At 41.3% G+C, this 21,045-nt stretch overlaps 1 protein-coding gene across 23 annotated transcripts in view; it reads right to left on the bottom strand.

The window, feature by feature from the left end:
* RGS6 (regulator of G protein signaling 6) overlaps positions 1-21,045 on the bottom strand; it is a 281,434-nt gene that overhangs the window by 86,550 nt on the left and 173,839 nt on the right. For all 23 annotated transcript variants that reach the window (XM_080596046.1, XM_080596036.1, XM_080596026.1 and 20 more), the window contains one exon: positions 18,360-18,459. In XM_080596046.1, the coding sequence (XP_080452172.1) occupies positions 18,360-18,459 (100 nt within the window). The remainder of the gene's footprint in view (positions 1-18,359; positions 18,460-21,045) is intronic.

Here is a 21,045-nt window from a genome sequence, read left to right as displayed (position 1 = left end):
TCTAATGAACCTACACCAATACACCAGTCACTCATTATTCACTTGTCATTAGGGACAGCAATTCAACTAATGTGTCTGCTGAACAGCAGTGCTGACTCCCCTGAATCATGTATCACGTGGTTTCCTTGTATAACAAGGACTTTTCCACAGTAAGCTCCAGTGTTGGCAATACCTTCATTTGACATGCATCTTAGCCACCTACTTTGAATGAGCTCCTGCAGGAGTCTTTCCCTCCCTGTTTTACACAGGAACCCTAAGATGTCTAAAGCTATGTGCTGCACCAAACAGAAATAATATACTAACACCCTACCCCCCAGCTACTTGCTGACGCTCCCGTTTCAGGCTAATGTTTTCAAAGTTTTCTCAAAGCAAAGCCCTGAAAATGTGAGTCAGAAATATAAAAGATGACAAAGTCCTTTTCTGCTACTCATCGTATCTGGACTTCTTCACCTACTATGCTGGAGCTTGGTGTCAGGCACGTCTAAGTTTCAGTTCTGGTATGTAGTCATATAACTTTGGAAAGACCGTACATAGTGTCTGTGCAGGTCAATTAACTGACTGAAAAAAGAAAAGTAATTAAAATATTCAGGTGTCTAGCGGGTTGTAAAGATTAATGAGTTGCTGTTTACATGGCACACTGAAGACATAAAACACCAGACAGCTCCTTAGCGTGTTGAACATTAATACTAATTCCTGTCAATGGAGTTCCCCAGTTCTGCTCTCCTGTGCAGCCTCTCCCTTGCAAGTGCTTGTTCCTGGTTTTACTTTCACGGACTAAGCCTGCCAGTGCTTGGCAAATTTAGCTAGCACTATGCCTAGAACAAACCACAGCAGATCCCATGGCAGGTAAATCAGGATATTGTTTCCAGGCTGCAAGAACAGCCTGAAAGGACAGTATTCACATTCGCTTGCCAGTTTACTCACAGACCATCCTGTGCAAACAAGATCAGTCTAAGAAAAGGCCACGCAAATCTCAAACCAAGATCCCAACCAAGTAACTTACAACTACAAGATGTTACTCAGCATGTTTTCTGTCCTGCCTAGTACTGGGCAGATCCCTTTTGTAGGGCACACAGATACTAGGCCCATTTGGTCAAGGACCACATCCCTTATTTGGCCCGTTCTTCTCACAACATGCAATGCTCCAAGAGTGCAGCCTCACACAGCTTCGCTCCATGACCACGTTAGTTGTGCTGCAGACTTTAAGCAAAGGCTGCCCACATTATGGCTAAACCAGCAAATTACTGTCAGGAGGTGGTCTAGTGAGAGAAGACATCAAAACAGGAGTTGATAGTAGCTTCTGAAAGTCATGAAGATCTTCCAGCCATTCAAATTTGAAAACACAGAGAGACACATCACATATGCAGAGGTGATACCCTCATGATAAACTGCAGTACAGCATGACAAGATATCGACCCATTTGGTAAAGAAGCAACTCTCACACCAGTAACATTTCATCTTCCTTCAACATACCTTTCCTAACATTTTCTAACATTGCAAGCCACAATCTGCATTTTAAGCTTTCCTTCTGTGTCGCATAAAAGATGAAAACTTTTCTTTAAATTACACCTACAAAACCCCAGAATGTGGGTCTAGCCAGAGATCCTTTTGATATTGTGACTTTTTTTTTTTTTAATTGTCTCACCTATTATGCAGGTATAGAAGTAAACAGCTGAAACCCTGAGAACGAAGGGTCTTACCCTCCTAACAGAGAACAGTCACTCCTCTTATCTTTTTGAGTCCTTAGCACAGCAGAACTAGCTATCAGAATTTCTTTACGCAGAAGAAATCAACTTTTTGAAGATGCATGGGAAGGGGAACATGCAATCCTTGGCTCTTGTACGGGTTGGTACCATGGGATGCCATGTGCCACTTGCACAGTTCTTACACGTCTGGGGCTTATAAAATGGGGTCAGGAAGTTAGTTATCAGTCTTCAGTCTGTTGGCATGATCCTGTTACCTACTCTGCAGCACCAGAGTTGCCTAGCTAGCCCAGTGAATGCTTTGCCATCACATCAAGCTGTTCTGGGAGGGCAACAGCTGGTTGGGCTAAGTTTTGGTATTAGGGAAAAATGTAATTGCTGATAAATACAGACCAATTTGACCACTAATTAATTCCTCCCTGAGAAGGCTGAAAGCTCCATGCAAACCCACAACACCCCCTGCGAAAGTACATGCTAAGGAAAACAGTCACACTGTTGATGGGGCTTAATTGCTTCCTTACTATTAAAAATGATGTAAGAAAAGTTGATCTATAACAGCAATAGTTTATTTTTTAATCATCTAGTTTTCATCCTTTCCACAGGAAGGATAACCAGTGGCTACTAGGAATGGATATAAACAGGACCCCAGTTGGCTTACATTCGACTTCTTTTTTTTTTTTCTTCCATGGAGATCTCTTCAGTTTTATCATTTTGTTATTAAATGCACATTTTTGCTTTAAACCTATTTTGGAGTAATGATACGCATTACGCTGGTTTAGATTTTATGAAATTCCCTTTTATGAAAGGGAATTGTTGGGTATTTGTGTGCTGTCTGTAATCAGTATTCTAAAGTATTAATTCCGAAAGCAAAACAATGCACCTCCTTGCCTACTTCTCCTTTTCTTCTCCCAAGCTGTTTCCATCCCTTTGCCTCCCTGAATATACAAAGGCATAGACCTTTCTCTCTCATTATTACTGGGCCATGGCAGCCTAACAGCCATGCATGCTTTTGAGAATTTCCCCCAAGTAAATGTGTTACATCTTTTAACTGTAAATAATGTCAAACTCAGATATAACATCAATGCAACAAAAAGGTGTCCCATGTGCAACTCTTCCATATTTTTAAAAGATGATGCCGGACACAAATTTCAGTAATGCCAAAGTTACTCAGACTCCATTATTCCATTTTCAAAACTGAAAGGCCCTTAGGAGTCTATATCCTGCTGATTTTCAAAAGAAGATATAGTGCCATAATAGTTAAAGCCATTTTTTAACATCAGATTTGCTTTTTCAAAGGCACTTCAAGTGTTTCACCTAGCCACATAGATACTGGAGGACCTTACCCTTGGTAACCAGGGTTCAGTTTTTTCTTGAGTTGGCATATAGTCCAGACTAAGTTCCATAATTTATCAGGCTATTTCTTTTCCCTTTACAATTTAGTAGTCAGCACTCTGTAGAATAGATGAACATTTCTGGGAAAGGCTGGGCTCATTTTTCTCCAATTACACTTTCATGGGTCATTATGCATTTAAAAAAAATACACCCCAAATATGTACACATTTTAGTTCATAGACAATAAACAGCAATATAATTCACATCAGTCTTCTAGCAATGCAAAGCTTTGCTCTAAAATGACCAATGATATATGAAAATTATTTTTTAAGTTTAAGTGGGTAATTTCTTGCATCAATGTACTCACTAATGCAACATTAAAGGGACAAAGCACTCTGTAATTCACATATTTGACTAATAACTGTAAGCCACACACTTCAGACCCTAGTGGTCTATTTTATTTTATTTTTTGTACATTCCAGGCATATCTGTAACTCCATGTTTAAATCTAAAACACAATTAACAAGTACTGCATCAAATTGCACCATGCAGCGCGATCCCAATCAAGCATAAAAGGGCAAAATTTGGTGTCTTAAGCACATTCCAGAGATGGGAGGAAAAAATAGAGATAACGGTGAATGGGAAGCAAGCTAAGTACCTCAGAACAGTCAAGTGTGTCTAGGTGGGATGTGTTGGGATAAGAAAGGGAAAATCACTTCCTTGAACTACAGGAAAAGATGAAGCTTTCATGTATGCCATGCTGAGGGTGAGATGCCTTTACTGCTGAGCATAATGAGCACAGGATCCTCCCGCACAGAGCAGCTGGTTCTACATGGCATTAGCAGTACCGCCAGCTATGAAAGCCCGTTCTCAGCCTGCCTCTTCATCTTCAGTTAACTAGCTGAGAGAGTAACTTGACCATAACTTACTGTTTTAGCTAGGTTAGTAGCAAATGACTACTTCAAATACCTACGTGTTAACCTGAATGTTCTTTCAGTCACATGCTAAAATCCAGTTCTATGGGAGTACACTTTTGTATATGTCATACACAAGGAAAATGTACATGTGTGCACTTATAAGGTTTTATGTAATGTAAAATGCTGCCAAAATAACAATCATATTTCAAACTATTTTCTAGAAGGCTTTTTTTGTTAATCTTTACTGCAAGCTAAAAACATCTGTTCTGCATATTTAAAAAATGAAAATATAATCAAATCTAAACAGAATGGCAAAACATTTGTTTGAGTCCCCCACTGAGATGTCCCTTATAGCAGACGGCCGGAGGTTGAATAGTATACTGGTATAATACTGCTATGCATTTTTTTTTATTTTTTTGGTTTTATCCTAACCCTAGGTATCCATTACGGGATGCACGGCTGGTAAGAATATTGGTGGGCACTGGTTTGACTTAGGATGTGCATTCTTACTGTATCCTTTAGAGCCTACCTTCTGCAGTTCATACCTGCTAACTTGTTCCACATTAGTTAAGAGCCCTACCTCAGCAAAATCTTCTGTACAATTATTTCTCATTAGGTGAGAACCAGTCCTCTCAGGATCTGCAGGTTACAAAGAAAAAGGCAGAAACAGGAAGTATGGGACACAGTTGACAAGGACATGCCTTATGTTCTCTCCCTCCCAGCACCTAGAGGGAGTTTGCAAAGGTATCACCTTCAACATAACGATTCCCAGGGCAGCCACATGCATGGATGTCCACAGCAGCCTGACTTCATTTGAGGCTACCCTTTTAGAAAACCAGTGTCCCAATGTCAGCAGAGATCCTGCAGCCTCTCTCTTGTGACTCTCCTGCAGAAACTCACCTCAGAACAGAGTGCCTTACAGGGAATTCCCTAAACAAACACAGTACAGCTCCTAAGGACTCCAAAGCTCCTTCAGCAAGTTCCCCCCCAAAATACAGTATTGCACATTATCCTCAGTACTGCAGCCCTACCTGGCAGCTTTAATTATTTGTAGACAGTAGCTTGTATGCTATCCTGCGTTCCCCATAACATAGCATGACATCTCTGTCTTCATCTCTGAAAGCTTAATAAAAAAGATAAGTTTATGTGACAAGACAAAATGTAGCTGCCATTCATGTTAACAGGCAAGCCTATATAAGCCTATATAGGTTTTCGTTAGAGAGGACGGTGGAATCCAGTAATACCTCTCAAGAAATAAAGTTTGTTATGCAATATGGCAAAACAGGACAAATGCTGAATTCTGCATCAAATTCTGCAAAATTCTGCATCATTAGCAAAGAGAGGCAGAAACAGGCCTAGAGACACAGTCATGCTGACCAGCCCCTACCAACCAGCCAAGCGATGCAGCTGAAGAGCTGCTGAAGAGCAGATGCTGGCTTCCTTTACTTTAGTAAAGCCAGCGAGGTGGCTCAACAGACCAATGCAGACATGACGCAAAACCACCGCAGGTTTTACCACTCACTGGGGAAACATATTAATGTGCATCTCTCAGCATCACCTGGAAAGGAAGCCTCCTCCTTCCACAGTGCAAACCTCTAGGTCCGTATTAATGATCACTATTATTCTGTGGTAGCCTGAAGTGAAAGTATGCAATGCCAGGTGACCGTAACAAACAAGATGTCTCTTCAACCTCCCCTCAAATATTCCCAAGCCCCTGTTTCTACGTGTTCTGTTGCCACACACATCTGCTCCGATCTCTGAGAAACATGTACTACTTTAACGTGCCTCCACCCGGGATCCTGCCTGCCACGTCTCTATCCTTCCACGCTTCTGGGACTGAACTCGGTAGAAGCGCATGTCCTGCAGCTGGTTCCGACCCGCAACACCTCCCACATCCCCCTAGAAACACAGCTTGCACCAACAAGCCTTCTAAGCACAGGGTTAGTCCTAACCACCTGTTTACTTGGATTAACTGGTTAGAGGCGACACACAAGATGGGAGAGAAGGCAGCTCCAAGGCAGACTGAACATTTGCTGGCTTGACCTGAGATCTGTTTTTCCTCCTTCCCTCCAGCCCAGGCAGATGTAGTAACAGAGACTGTGACCACCTACATTTGGATATCTTCATTTAATTTTTTTAAAGGTGCTAGAAAGGCATCTACATTGTAATCATTTGCAGCACACAGATGCAAATCTGTATCAAACTTTCTCTGTCCCTACAAAGTGGTAAGACCTTTCCATGAACAGACTGGTCCAGTAATCCCAGGGAAGAGGAGTAAATGACAAAAACAGAAGGCTGTTTTTAGATAATCTCTTTCAACAGCATGGGCCCTAACAGAGTGAACCCTACTTTAACAACAGTCACAGCCTGACAAACCTTCAGCCTGACAAAGCACATTGAAAGTTTTTTTTCTTGGTCTACTATTCTGCACCCTGATGTGACTTTTCCAGGGCCCTAGCTTTCTGCTGTTACAGTGTTGGTACTACTTTGATTTGCATAAGACAGATCTCTATTTCAGAAAATGCTTCTTGTCCTGAGACTATTTTGAAGAAAATTCATGCGATTCATCCCTGAATCTATCCAAAGTGATAGCAAGCCCTTTGCTGAAGTAATGAGAGAGAATTTAATCTTGACATTTCTGGATTAAGCAGCTGAAAAGCAAAGACTAGAGGAACCAGGGGCACAAAAGACAGCTGTTTCCAGAGCTGTAGATAAATTGACAGAGTCTAGACATTATGAATGAGAGCTCAGTAGAGCTAGAGAAGCTTGTCACAGCAGAGGTGGGAATCCAAATTTTAATGACTCAATTAAAGAATGCCATGACTGGTGGAAAACATGGAGCTATTTCTATCTCCTTGTCCCTACAACTGCCCTCATACTACTGTGGGTGTAATTACATAAGACACACAATCCTTTAATGGAAGGTGGAATTATTTAAGGAAAACAGCTGGCAAATTTAGAACTAAGTAGGAGCAAAGAAACGTCAGTGCTGAACCGAGAGCGTGTCAAACATGACCTAGATACCTAATTAGAAGTTATACTCAAATCTAACTTGCAGAGGGATCAAGAAACAGGCTGGCTGAATTCAGCAGAAAGACTGCAAGAGGTGCGTCCTTGAGCTTTACTGCCCTGATTGTCTCGGGTACTGTTCTAATCACCCCACACTCCCCTGGCTTTAATTTGACAACGCTAACGAGTTAGCCAGGAGAGCGGCAGTAGGGAATAATCAAGTGAAGGACCTCACCTGTGAGCTCCGAGGGAGCACCGAAGAAGCCAGAGCTCCCCTGCAGCTCGGCGAGGTGGGAGCTTTGGCTTCAGGCCTGTCCCCGGCTGACCCTCTCTGAGCAAGGACACGGTCACCGGAGTTGCTGGGCTGGAGGCAGGCAGCTCTCTTGGGCTGCTGGCCATGGGAGCCCTCCTGCCTTAAGCACCTGAGCCCACGCGACATCCCATCTCCAGAGAGCATTTGTAGAAAGAAAATAGGGGAAGGTGGAGAAATGCTACTCTGTCTGGAGTCTTTGTTCATGCACTGAACAAGCTCCTGTTGCTGAGGTGCAATCCAAAGGCATTAACAATACAGAGGAATGTAACACGTTAATTAAGAATGGCTCTGTGAAAGCTAACTAGAGTCAGTCAAAATATTATTTTCTATTAAAAATAGATGTTCTTAAAACCCAGCACTCTGCAAGAGGAAAGCTCTGGCTATGCTTATTTTAATTTTTCCTTATGCTATTCTCCACAGGGGCAGAAAAATAAGTTCTACTGTGTTTTTAAACAAAAGTATTCAAATACAGACAGATACATTCATGAGCGTGTCTGCTCAGCTGATCCTGCACAAAAGTCAGGTGAAGCCACAGACGTCTTCAGTCATCTGCCAATGACTGAGATGGTCCCTGTGGGACAGCCCATACAAGTTAATGGGAAAGAACAGTCTGCAAGATAAGATTGCAATGTGGCAATGTGCTCTCTTACTGGAGCCAAGACATGAAATAACCTTTGAGACTACCCACATTTCCAAACTTGATGCTCAAGGACCACAGCTGGCAACAAAAGCAATATCTCAATGGGGAACAAACAAGCAGCAAGTCATTGACAGAGATGGTGCTGAGATATGCTGACTACATAAACTACCACATACACCACATAAAATGCAAAAATTAATTAATTTGCATGTATATCACAGATAAGAGCAAAGGTGACAGAAAGCTTACCAGGCCCCTTTTTGATAGGCATCTTCCTGTTGTGAATTTTCAAACAGGTAACAAGAGGTGTCAGTGTGCTGCTCCACCTCTGAGGGAGGACGTGGCTGCGGAGCAGGACCAGGGAGGTTGCATTACCCCTGCGCTTGGCACTAGCGCAGCGCTTAATGGAGCACTTCAGACAGCTCTGGGGCTCACTGTTCAAAATGTTGTTAAAAACTTGGAAATGGTCCAGAGGAGAAGCACAAGAGGAATTAAAGGGCTGGAAAACATACTTTGTAGTCAGACATCTTTTTTGGGACACAATTTATTGAAAACTTCACAAAGTGAGGTGGCTACGTCACTATCATTGCAGTGATTAAGTACCCTTATGGAGAGGACAGATGTCTTCATTGTCGACCATAAAAAGTCAGATCAGAAACAAGGAACATATTTGGGGTGTATTAATTTTTTTTTTAAGGGTGACACTTCTTTAAAGGTTAAAGTAGATTTTCTTACCCCGAGTATTTTTAAAAATTTGGTACTTTCCAAGAAGACACATAGATGTGAAGATGATTCCGGGCAGAGAAGCAGGCTGAACTGAAGGACCACCACAGCCTCTCAATCTGTGTGCTGCACAGGTCAGCACGATGAGCAAAGGTCTCCATCCCTTCTCTGCACTGCACTCACTGGTCCAGGACACGCATCAAGACTTATGAGCATTTACACTTGTATTATTTATTGCTAGGCACAACTGCTGTGTCTAAACTGATCGCTGTCAGCTCCACAACACAGTGCCCATGTACAACACCAAGCTGTTGTAGCAAAGCAAGTTTCTAAAAACAGTAAACTGAAAAGCTCATTTTGAGTTTGTTTTTACAGTTTCAGGTTGTTACACTTTTTCCATCTTCTAGGCATGTGTCATTTCCAAGTACATCTTTTAGCTCTCCAAGAAAGCAAACTGCTATCATGGACCTGATACTCTTTGATGTTTAAATTCAACACTTCCTACCTAAAGGAAAAAATCCCTAATATAATATCCATATAGCAACAACATAAACAATGCTACAATGCAAAACTAGCCAGTCTTTTGACTATTTTTTTTTTATGTGAACAAAGAAATAACACTGATTTATATGCCATTGTCCGTTTCATTACCTCCAGCAATCACAATCTTGAATAGACCAGTCACTGAAATTTTACCAGATTACAGTACCCCTTTTTTTCTCTTATATTGCTATTAGATCTCTCACTCTCACCTCTCAGTGTCTCTGGTGGGAGGAAAATGCACAGAGCATTAAACAAAACAACACTGAATATATAGCAGACATTTATTTGCCAGAAATTATGGCTTTCAGTCATGCTAACCCATTCAGGAAATAGTAATGAAATTTACTGAATACTTAAAGCAAAGGTAAAGTATCAAAAACCAAAAACCCATCAGAAATTATTCACTCAGGTGAATTTGCAAATGATTTTGGTATTGTCCGGCAAACAGCTGATATTCTTAGGGGGAAAAAAAAAGTAGACAGGGGAAGCAATTCTATCTGCAATAAAAATAGGACCAAAAATACTAGAAAAAGTGACAATAGAATACATGTTCTTCCACCACTATAGACAAATGTTATGTTTTTGTCAGTCCATGTTATAATTAGCATTTTACATGAACAAACTTCTCAAAGTTTCTTGCATGCTTTATTACTCATTTCGGGGTAAGAGTTAATGCAGTACCATTCAGGCCATATTATGGAGGTACCTGCACGGAGAAAATTCTTATTGTGCAAGCGACTTTGTAATGAATTAGAATCTCTTCTACTCTCTTGAAAAAGATTCTCTTCTTGCAAACCAAGCAGCCATCAAACAGGAATTAACCGAACGAAGACCTAATTGCTAAGTTTTATTTCTCTGCAGGACCAAAATATAATTTTCTTCCCTGCATGTGGTAGTGAATCATACATCAAAAATATCCCAGCTCATCAATTCACACACCACACTCAAAACAAATCCATGGGAAACCAGCATGCAATTTTGAGAGATTTATCCACATGCACACAGGAAAAAAAAAAAGTTAAAGAAAATATGTAAATGTATATATAAAAAAAAGAGGCTGGTTATTTTTAATGATGGGTATGTATGGAAAGTCTGAACGTTTTTTTTTTTTTATTTGCAATTTCTGTTGGAAGGTTTTAAAGCCAAATCTATGTTATTCTCACATAGCACGCAATGCAAATAAACAACTGACCAAAGATCTGGGTATTTCTGCTGGAACAGGTGGAACAAAAATTACTCATCAGCCATTCAGGGTATGCACTTAAGTCAGGTAATGCTGTGTCCATTCTAGCACTACTCCAACCTGCTTCAGCTACGACATCCAGAAAGGGTTTGCCTAAGGGTTGCCATCTCCACATATGCCTTAGTGGGTACACGGCTCCTGAGGCACAGCAGGAGCAAAGATGCTCTGCTGTGTACTGAATGCTCAGCAGCCCAGAGGAGTGTTGGAGGCAGGGCAGAAACAAGGCAAGAGGTGTGAAAAAACAAACTCTGCTGGTAGATCCTTCACCACACAACTCCCAGGTTGCCACAAGTTGAAAACAGGTGACAGCATTGCAGCTTGAGTGCAGCCTGCCCCCCAGTCACATGCAAACAGCAAAGCCCCACAGTTCTCATAATTAGCCCCTGCTCTTTTGCTGTGTCATTCAGATCTGGAAACAAACTTTTGTAATAATGCTGTGCTTTTGAAGATAGCGAGATGAATGCAAAAAAGCATTAATCATTCACTTGTATGAATTTCTACAGGCATTAAAATATTGTTGACTTTTCTTTTTAATGCTTTATTCATTAGCCACAATATTCCACCAGCTAAATGTTGTGTTTCAGAATAAATCTGCAGTCAGCAACAAGAACACTCTTAATATGTAACTTTTGTTACTATGGCTGAATTGCCAATTCATCTAAATGCTGGAGTTCAGCAGGTAATTTATCATCAAGTCTATCTCACTCTACTCCTGCTTTTAGTCTCCACTGAAAGACTAAAAGGCCTACAAGCAATTCTTGAAAAACACGAAACCATTTTTAACAGACCTGCTTTGTTCCAGGCTCATAGCTTTCATGTGATGCCTTCAAGCCCACTGATTTTTATGCTCATATTCTTCACCAAGAGAAATTATAGTTTTGTGTTGTTCTAGCTTCTGCCCAGGTGGCTGGAAGGCTTTCTTGCTTTTATTTTTCCTTTTGACATTGTCTCTGGTAACTATGAAGAGCAGATAAGTCAATGCAAAAAGATGAAGCTGGATCATTTGGTGATTTTTTGTTGTATTTTTATTGTCCACAGGAAGATCCATGTAGCATGATAATTTATGCTTTTGATTTATCAAATCTTAACTTGATGGAAGCAAAGTTCTAAATCCAGCAAGGACAGATTGGACCAGAAAGGACATCCATAATTCTAATGCAAGGAAGTTAATTTTGCATAACATCCAGTATCAGGGCCTTTTGGATAGCACTTTACAGGCCATTTTACTAATCAAATAGTAAATTCTCAGGATGTGTTTCATAAGCTTTCTGCAGTGACCCAAACCAAATTTTAACGCATCCACCGCTGTGTAATGGGCTTTTCTTCTAGTGATCTCCACCTTAGGTCTGGCTACTTGAGGTGCTGACACATGAATATGTACATAGCTATGTATAATGTCCAGTTCTTGCAACTTAAAAACTATGCTTAATTTCATTAAGTCATTTAGGATTAATCCGATAATCCATGTGCATATTTTTAAAGAATGTGTAAGCTTCACATGATGCATGAGCAAGCTCTGCATGGAGACAACCCTGACAAGAAGGGAGAACTATGAATAAGATGCACAGAAGTGGCATCAAGAGCCAGCAACGGAAACAATTCTTCCTCAAAAAAGGTCAAAGCAGTTGTGGAGTCGCACATCCTGCAGTATTTGAGCTGGTTCATGCTCCACAGGCAGGGAGGACCTCTGCAGTGGATCACAAAACCTACCACCCAAGCTACATTTGGGCTGGGAGAGCAGCACCTGCAGCGTGGCTTGTGATCAAGGTGAAGCTGCACACACTGAAGTGAAGCTTCTCTGCAGCAGAGGGCAGTGACACACAAATGCTGGCATTCATCATTCTGCACAGCACCAACAAATAATGCAGAAGCCTATCCTTATTATCTCAAGCATACAACACTTGCCACTCTTCGGCTTATTCTTATGAATAATCACATGCTCTTTATGCATATGTGAGCATGCACACATCACTGTGGGTTTGTGCAGATGCACAGACATACTGAATGTTCACTTAAAAATAATTTAATTCTGGTTGCTTTCTCTTATTTCTTTGACAACTATATCCTATTCAATTAATCTACCATCCCCCTGATCTGAAAATCAAATCCTTTAAACTTTTGCTTCACAGTGCACTGAGTTACATCTTAACAATAGGCAAGGAATTACGACACTTCAGGGAACTGATTTCAATCTTTCCCTTTTCCATTCCTCCCCCCCCTTTGAAAGGTAGAAAGCTGGGTGCACTTGAAGAGAAAAAAGGGAGGAGGGGAGAGCTGTAGATGAAGACAGAATAACTCTTCAGCTCCTTAACTGGGTTAATTTGTCTCCTGGCATTAGAATACAGAGCTTAAGAGAATGCTACAGACAAAAAAAAAAAGTTGCAAGGCATGCGCTTCCCATGCAATAGCTGACATGTCTAATACTGGGTGATTCACAGCAGCTTTGAAATACTAGATTAAAAGGCATAATGACCTTCTTATTGAGGGAAGGATGGATTGCATTTCCATCGGATGCAATTTGAAGACAGATGCATAAGAGAAGAAAATTTAAGTTACGATGAAGAATTCCGGTCTTGGCTTGAATTAGTTTAAATGTAAGTTGCTCAGAGCACTTGATTTTTAGTGAAAAACAAATGGATTTATATGCTTGACCAGTGTTTCCAAGCCAACTTCCACAAGACACTGTTGAATTTACTGTATAGCACCTTCTCTACGTAAATGTGGAAAACAATCAGAAATGATATAGTACTGTATACGTGTATAGAAATATACATCAAATTTTACCCAAGAGCAAGTCCTTTTTATTATTTATGAACCAGTAAGCAACCCCACATTATTTTAGATACTGATTTAAGTTTTGACAAAGGTTTTTTCCTTGTTTTGTTTGTGTTTTAACTAAATGGGCTCATTGTTGTTTAGCAAAGGATTGCACTTGGTTTAGATTTAGAAGTATCTATCAGCTTTGCCTGAAACAGAGCCAGTACTGCATTTCAAGTCCTCTGCTCCTCCAAGCAAAACTGCATAGGAAAGAAAAAATTAAAAAAAAAAAAAAAAGAAAAAGCAAAAAGGGGCTGACTTGGGCTAAAAATCTGATTCACCGCTCATTTTGAAAAGAGTGTTAGCTGCTCAGGTTCAGAAACTGTTGTTGTCCCAAATCCAGGGATGTATGTTTTAGATCTAGAGTGAAACTACGCAAGTGTTCGATGCAGTCTGCATCAGAGTCAGTTCTACAGTTAAAATCCTACGGTCAGGTGATGAAAGCAACTCAATAGACAGCCCAGGGGAAGCCAAACCCATCTACAGCCAACTTATGAAGTTCTGTGGTCTCAATGAAAGCAGTTTCTGTGAGGCACTGAGGAAGGTGAATGAACATTAAGGCAAAGCACTCAGCCTTGCAGCTGGCTCTCTGGGACCTGCGTGGTGATGGACATTGCTGCTTTTCAGCCCTGCCAGTCCTGGTCCTGCTCCCTTCACCACCAACCTCTTCCTTGGTACCGTTTTTCTGATCCAGGACCTTTCAAACACTGTAGAGAGGAATTTGCTCTTCTCCTTGGCACCTCTGGCTGTCACGTCTGGATGAGAGATACATTTGAGCTCCCCTGAAAGGAAAACGCTGCAAATATCCCCTAGACTGGCTTCTGAGGAGCTCATCTCACAATGGGTTCGTGAATTGTTCCAGAGCTTAGGTGCCATGAACTCCACAGTTAGAGAACATTATCAATAATAAATCCTCTCTTTCACAACACTGTGGGATTTCAATTCTCCAGCCAAATGCATTTTCTTTGAGTGCGTGACATTCCGAAGTGTTCTGGGACAACTCTATAAGCATTTGCCAAGATACATGCTGGCTTCTTCAGACAGAGACACATGGCAGTTCAAACTTGGTATATATCATGAGTCTCGAGAAATGACAGGCCATCTGGCAGATTTCAGCAATACTGGCACTTTCTGCTCAGAGAGGTCCAGGACTTAACTACGAAAGACATGGTAGGTCACAAATGAAATGCACTGGCAGGGCTGCGTACATGAAGCTTGTACGGCACTTAACCCAAGCCAGTGCAGCTGGGTTGTCACCCATCAATCTGTTCAGAGCCATGCAGGCAGCTTTGGGAGCAGAGCAAGGAGGCAAGCAAGCACTGGGGTAAGGGTCAGGAGTAGTGCACAAGTGAGGTGACAGCTAGGGGAGAGCTGCTGGAAGACAGAGGTATCACTCAAAATGGAGCGGTGGGGAAAGAGCTGCTTGAGGTCAGTGCGTTATGGGTCACGATGAAGTTGTATCAAAACTTCTTGAGATGGAGGCAGGATGGTGAGAGACTTGTAGGCTGCACATATCCCTTGGGTCACAACAGCAAAGATACTGGCACACAGGATCAGATGGGGAAATCTGGAATGAGGTTGGGGCTGGAGGAAGACTGGAAATCATACAGGAGGCTTTTTGCACAGGAAAGCTCAGCTGTTATAGGTCAGCACTGACTTCTGACTTGTTTCAATAACGTTGCACAAGGCAAAGTCTGAATCAGTGGGAGAAGAAAGTATAACCCTTTAGTCCTCCAGCCAAACAGAAAGTTAGTTTTGAGTATGGAAATCAAGATTAGAAAGACAGCTTTATTGCTGGATAGCGTAATGAGATGTTCTTACAACATTCTGATGACTAGGACAACAGAGAATTGCTTATTCATTTGCAGAAACAAATTATTACTCAGAAAATAGTTTTCACATTGACAGAGATGTGAAAGTCTATGACAGCAACTGCCATCCATCACGGACACTGTCCGATGACCCTGTCTGTGCATGGATCACAGCACTACTCAACACCCGCCCTCAGTCAGCTTTTCCTTCCATTTGTCCATCATGTCAGTGCTGTTCTCTACACGTACTGGACAATCTCTTTCAGGTACATGCATGCAGATGTCAAACGGTCTGGCTACATCTTAGTTCCACTCTCTGCAGTTTGCCTCTAAAAGTGAAGTCTGAACCACGATAATGGTGTGATGTGCCCTCCTTTGACTGACCTACTTTTAGCCGAAAGCCAGGGAAGAGGATACACAAATCTACTTCTAATGCAGATTAAAACGTGCCTTTGGCACAGCATACTCACACAGACTCATCATACATTCAAAAAAGGTTTTTTCATCCTTCTCCCAGACTCCTGTTGTCTAGAGAGGACCATTAATGATAACTCCCTGAGGCTCCTTCTCCTTGTGTTACAGAATGCTTCATTCATAACTTAGGCATCTGGACAGATGAAAGCAAAACAGAGATGAGTGGTTCTTTCCCTAGTATTCAAACTTTAAATCAAACACCCACTTTGCTGTACTATAAACAGAACTGCAGGTTTAGAACTCCAAGGCGCTGCTGTAATGTTTCTTTTTCTTTAAGATTTTACATTTCTCCTGTGAGAATCCATTACAATAGAAGTGTCAAGCAAAAATAAACCTCTGTTAATCACAGTCACTGCGAACCTGCCAAGTAAATCATGTCTCGACATTGCTGTTCTACTTTTCAGGTAAAAAAACAAGTGTGAAAGAATGCCAAAATCTGGAAATTAAGTTCTTCCCAAGAGCAGGGCTGTAAAGGTAGGCCCAAGCATTTTTGGAAAACACAAACTCTTCTCTTGTGTTCAAGAAATTTAACGAAACTAGAAAAACACTAAATTTGAGTATCCTATGGCCATAAGAATAATTCAGGTTGCAAGGATTCCAAGGATTCTTTAGAGGTCACACCTAGTCCCACCTCTACTCAAAGCAAGGCCAAATGCAAAGCCAACACTGAAATCATATACAGATTTCTTCTGGTTTTGGTCAATAAGGAAGCAGGTGTATGCATCTGAAGGGAGAAATGAGAAATGGAGAAACCTTTGGGCTTTCAGCTGAGCCATTATTTTCCCATACTTTTCAAACTCAGAGGCTTCACGCACTGCCCAGCACATCACAAGGGAACTGCCTTCAGATCACCCGAAGGGAGTGTTACTGAGCTCAGTTCACTCCAAATTTAAGAATTTGCTGTGAGCTTTGGAGGGAGGTTATGTTTTTATCTTCATCTTTTTGCTATTCCCTGTGCTGCTGAAAAGCAGCCATTTCAAGGTGATGCAGCTGCTGCTCCAAGAGAACTGAGTCAAAAGGGGCAGATGCCACCACACCAGGGAACTGCCAACCTGGGTGCTACCTAACGATAGGGATAATCACTTTAAAGATGCTGTGAGGTCTCCCATCTCCTTTTTTTTTTTTTTTTTGCTTGGGTAACGGATGGCAACTTGATAACTAGATCAACCACTCAATCAATGTTATGAATATTAACAGGTATATTAGAAACCTGCTTTAGTTGAGTAAACCTCAAGACATCCAGTTTGCACATAACTATCACTTATGGAATGAATTTGCAAACCAGATATACAGTTATTTTCCCCATGAACCTTCAAGAACAGCCAGCTCTCAAGAACCTGCTCTAGCCATTAGCTGCAATTTATCAGTTTTCACATCTCATTCGAAATTCACGTTTCTCTCCCAGAGTAAAGCCCTAATCCTGCAACTGTCAGTTATATTGAGTCACCACCCTGAAACCAATTTCAGACATAAGAGCCTGTTGCTCAATAAAAAGGGATTAACTGGACTGAGCCTTATTTAAGTAAAAACTTCAATTTCCATATTCCCTGCCTATTCCCAAGAGCTCAGCAGATTTGTATTCCATTCCTGTAGCTTAAGTTGGACGTTATTTTCCCGATACAAGGATATCAAATGACACTCCTGAATGAATCAACACAATTTCAAACGCTGCCCAATCAAACGCTGCCCAATCCAACATTTTTCACAGTAAGGACATTTCTGAAGTGCTTCAGCTCAGCTATCCTCCACTGCAGGGAACCATCTTTGCAGTTGCTTGACACCAGCTGTACTGCCAGTATTCCTGTTGACTACAGATATTATCCCATTATTTTACAACAGTATAAAGTACCCAAGAGCAAGAAAGATCCATTTGAACTGCCAGCCTTCTCTCGGTTTTTGGTGTGCTGCCTTTTTGCAATAATGCACACATGCATTTTTTCATTTTTAGTGATTGTTTGATTTTACCGAAGTGAAGATGTCACAGTAGCAGCCACAGAGAATGCAGTCCTTTAGTTTTCAGGAAAACAGGTGAAACTTCCCTAAACCGATGCATCACCATGTGTACCTGGCTGAATTGGAAAGAAACTCTGCAGAACTGTGACAGTTATGTTTGCTTTACAACATAAATGAGATAGTAAATTAAAGGAGTAGTTGGGTATTGGATATTGGACAGGAGTCTAGTGGTAGAGAGAAAGTACTTTTGTACCACTGCCATGACTACTACTATAGAGTTGGCAAAAGCAGGTACCAGAAACACAAGTACAAATACTCCAAACCATTTACACTACATCACCCTGAATAAACTTAGCACATAATAACGGTAAAGTTCTTTGTTGCACTAGCAACTATTCTGTCTGAAAATATAGACAGGAATGTTTTTGTACTGACAGCCACTTCCATCCACACTTTTGCACATATAGTTTTAACAAAATGTCATAGAAGCACAAAAGATATTTCACATTCTTGTACACACAACAGAAATCTCAGAAGTATTAGAGTATAAGTGAGAAAACACTGCTTCAGCTTTCTTTCCCCAATTCTTTTCTAAAATAGTCCTATTCCCATCATATGGAATGATTGTGCCTGATGATACTGTGGTAGACAAAAAAGTATGTAACATACCTTTAAATATAACTCAATGTAAAGAAATATCAATGCTTGCTTAAACAATTAGGCAATCTTGGTTCAATACTTCATGCCTAACAACAATGTGGAAAAAAAGCAGAGATAGGCAATTTTTTCTTTCATTCCTTCTTTTTTGTGTGTTTAGTTTCTGTTTGCTTAGAGCCAGCTAGCACCAGCTCACACTCTTCTGTTCTAGGCAGGGTTCTTACCGGTGACGACACTGGGGATTTTAGACAGAAAGCTCTTGACAGTTCGGATAGGAACTCCACCTGTTTTGTCATCCTGCATTCTTGTGATGATGTCTTCAATCTGTCAAAAGGAAGGAAAGACTTAGTGGTTTATGCAAAATGGTGAATGTTATGTCTATATAACTTGATTGCTTTGGAGCCCGGCTGATAGGATGGGGATTAAATATGGCACGTGTTACTGTACAAACACAGACCTAGAGAAACAGGCATCATCTCCCAAATATAAACCCTGAGACAACAGGGTTCAAGACCAGATTGAAATATGGTGATATGAATGCACTGACAATCCTATTGCAGTCATTCTTTTTTGCTGACCAGCAGTGATAGACAGAAACACGTTGTTAGGTCTGCAGGTGAATTAGGTTAGACTCCATACTGCGATCAGCTTAAGAAGCTTTAACTATCACCAAGTCTGACAGCAGGAAAACAGAGATCCTCCTGTCAGAAGCAAAAAGGCCACATGCAGCAGATAACTCAGGAGGAAGGATTTTTTTCCTCCCTCTCTTCTCTGTAAGAATATTTACGATCAGCCAGCTTGGTCAACCAAAGGCCCTCAACGCCCCAGGCCCAACCCATGAGCAGCCTGGCCACCAGAAGGGTGACTGCACTCCAGCTAGCGTCAGAGCTCACTCCACACCTGGTTTTCTTAAACTACGACCTTCCCTTCCAGGACAGTTTCTCCCTTTCTCCCACATTTGCTGGAATCCTCAATACTGTGACCTTTGGAGGGTTTTCATTTTCTGGGGAAAGGAGCTTAATATCTCCTTCCCTTTTTTCTAGATCAGGAAGGGGGTTTTGCTCTTTTTGAGGATACCCCCTAAATCTACTTGGAGGCATCAACAGGGAGTACAAAAAGCTGAACTCAAGCACAACACAGAAATCTGGTGTCTCCGAGATCTCTCTGCTTTCAAGTCACGAAGGTCTCAGAAACCCAACAAAAATACAGCAGAAGCTGTTGGCTCTCCTGTTAGCTCGCGTGGTCCAAAGCAGAGCCTGCTGCCCAATGGTGGCAGCAGTCCCAGCCGTTCGGGGCAGAGGATGGCAGCGGTCACACAGAGAGCAAAGCCCTTCCAAGGGATCACACCTCCCATTGTTTTCCCGAAGATTTTCTCTTCACAGATGACGTGAAAACATAACCTCACCAGAAGGACCGTCTCTAGGAGGATGATATGTGCTGGGAGCACAGCCCCTCTCTCCTAAACGCAGCTTGAGAGTTCCACCAGCTCTCTTCAAACGCCGAGGAGCGTTCTTCATTTAGATGTGAAAGTAAATTTGTTTCACAGACCCAACGCCTACATTTCCAAACAAGTTTAACTTCAAGTCTTCCCGAGGCAGTAAGAAAATCTCCCTGCCAACTGCAGACGCTGCATTTGATCACCGTGCTTTTAACCTCAGGCTATCACATAACTGAACTGTTCACACCTTGTTTACATATTATTTTTAAGTTAACACATGCCCTGAGCAGATTCTCAGCAGGAATGAGGTCACAAACACAAAAATATCCTGAAAAATTCAGTAGACTGCTGAAGGGTGGGTTATCTGGGCGACCCTGCCCGACTGGGGAGGGCTGGACCAGATGACCTGGAGGTCCCCTTCCAACCTCAACCACCCCGTGAATCTATGATTCTGTGATCTACAGCCTGTCATAGAATAATGCTACTTTTGCCCCAACCCAAATACTAGGAAAATTAATACATCATTTTTTCCCTTTACCTGAACTTTATGCAAGGTTATTTGTTGATTTAATTAGTTTCTTCCAGTCCAGGAACAACTGGAGGAGCAGCTGCTCCTCTCAGGCTCAACAATTAGCATTTCACAAGTACTTCATGCCTGACTTCAGAGCACCCCTGAGAGCAGGGCTCTCAGACCCTCTTGTCCCAAACCCTGACCTACACAAGGCTACTGTCTTCCCTTGGATATGCTTGAATTGGAATCAGAGAGAGATTTTCTGAGGAAAATACTCTGGAATGAGTCCCCTGTCTCCATGAACACTTACAGACTTTAAAAACACAAACAGTTTGTCCTAAAGTTGTTGGTCTCTTTTTTACTCCAATGGAAAGCTCACAATTAAAAAAAAAAAAAAAAGAGCTAAAATAATAGTTTTGGTACAGGAAAATAAACTTCTTGCTATTTTGCTCACTGGAAGCCAAATAAACCACCAAACATGACTTATGTGATTACAAGTTATAATCATTATGTCATCATAAGAAAAGTTCAATTTGAATAAAAATAAACCTTCAATTACCTTAAAGGATATATATATATTTATATTATATATACAAATATATTTTTTTATATATATAAATATATATATTTCCCTAAACCAGCCTCATTCAAAACAATCAAGTTGGCACTGGTGTCTGAAAGAGGACCATTAATTTGGGTTTCAGTCACAATCATAAGACCCTACTGCAATTTTAAATCAAAACAAAACTGCCCTAGAGACAACTCCTTCCCAAAAGGCTCTGAAAGCTGTTGCTTCCTCTTGTCTTCCAGCCTGACTACTAGCAGCTTCTGCTCTCTGTCCAAGTGTCGGATGTTACTTTTCTGCTTCCCTTTCTATTCATTTCATATCTTCCTTCCTCCCCTGTCTTCTCATCCGATCCAGAAACAACTACGTGCATCATCTTCCTACAGCACACCTGTA

This window comes from Anser brachyrhynchus, assembly GCF_964034855.1.
Source record: "Anser brachyrhynchus genome assembly, chromosome: 5".
NCBI classification, from domain to species: domain Eukaryota; kingdom Metazoa; phylum Chordata; class Aves; order Anseriformes; family Anatidae; genus Anser; species Anser brachyrhynchus.
The sequence above is the reverse complement of the archived record's forward strand: the minus strand, read 5'-3'. Positions and strand labels throughout refer to the sequence as shown.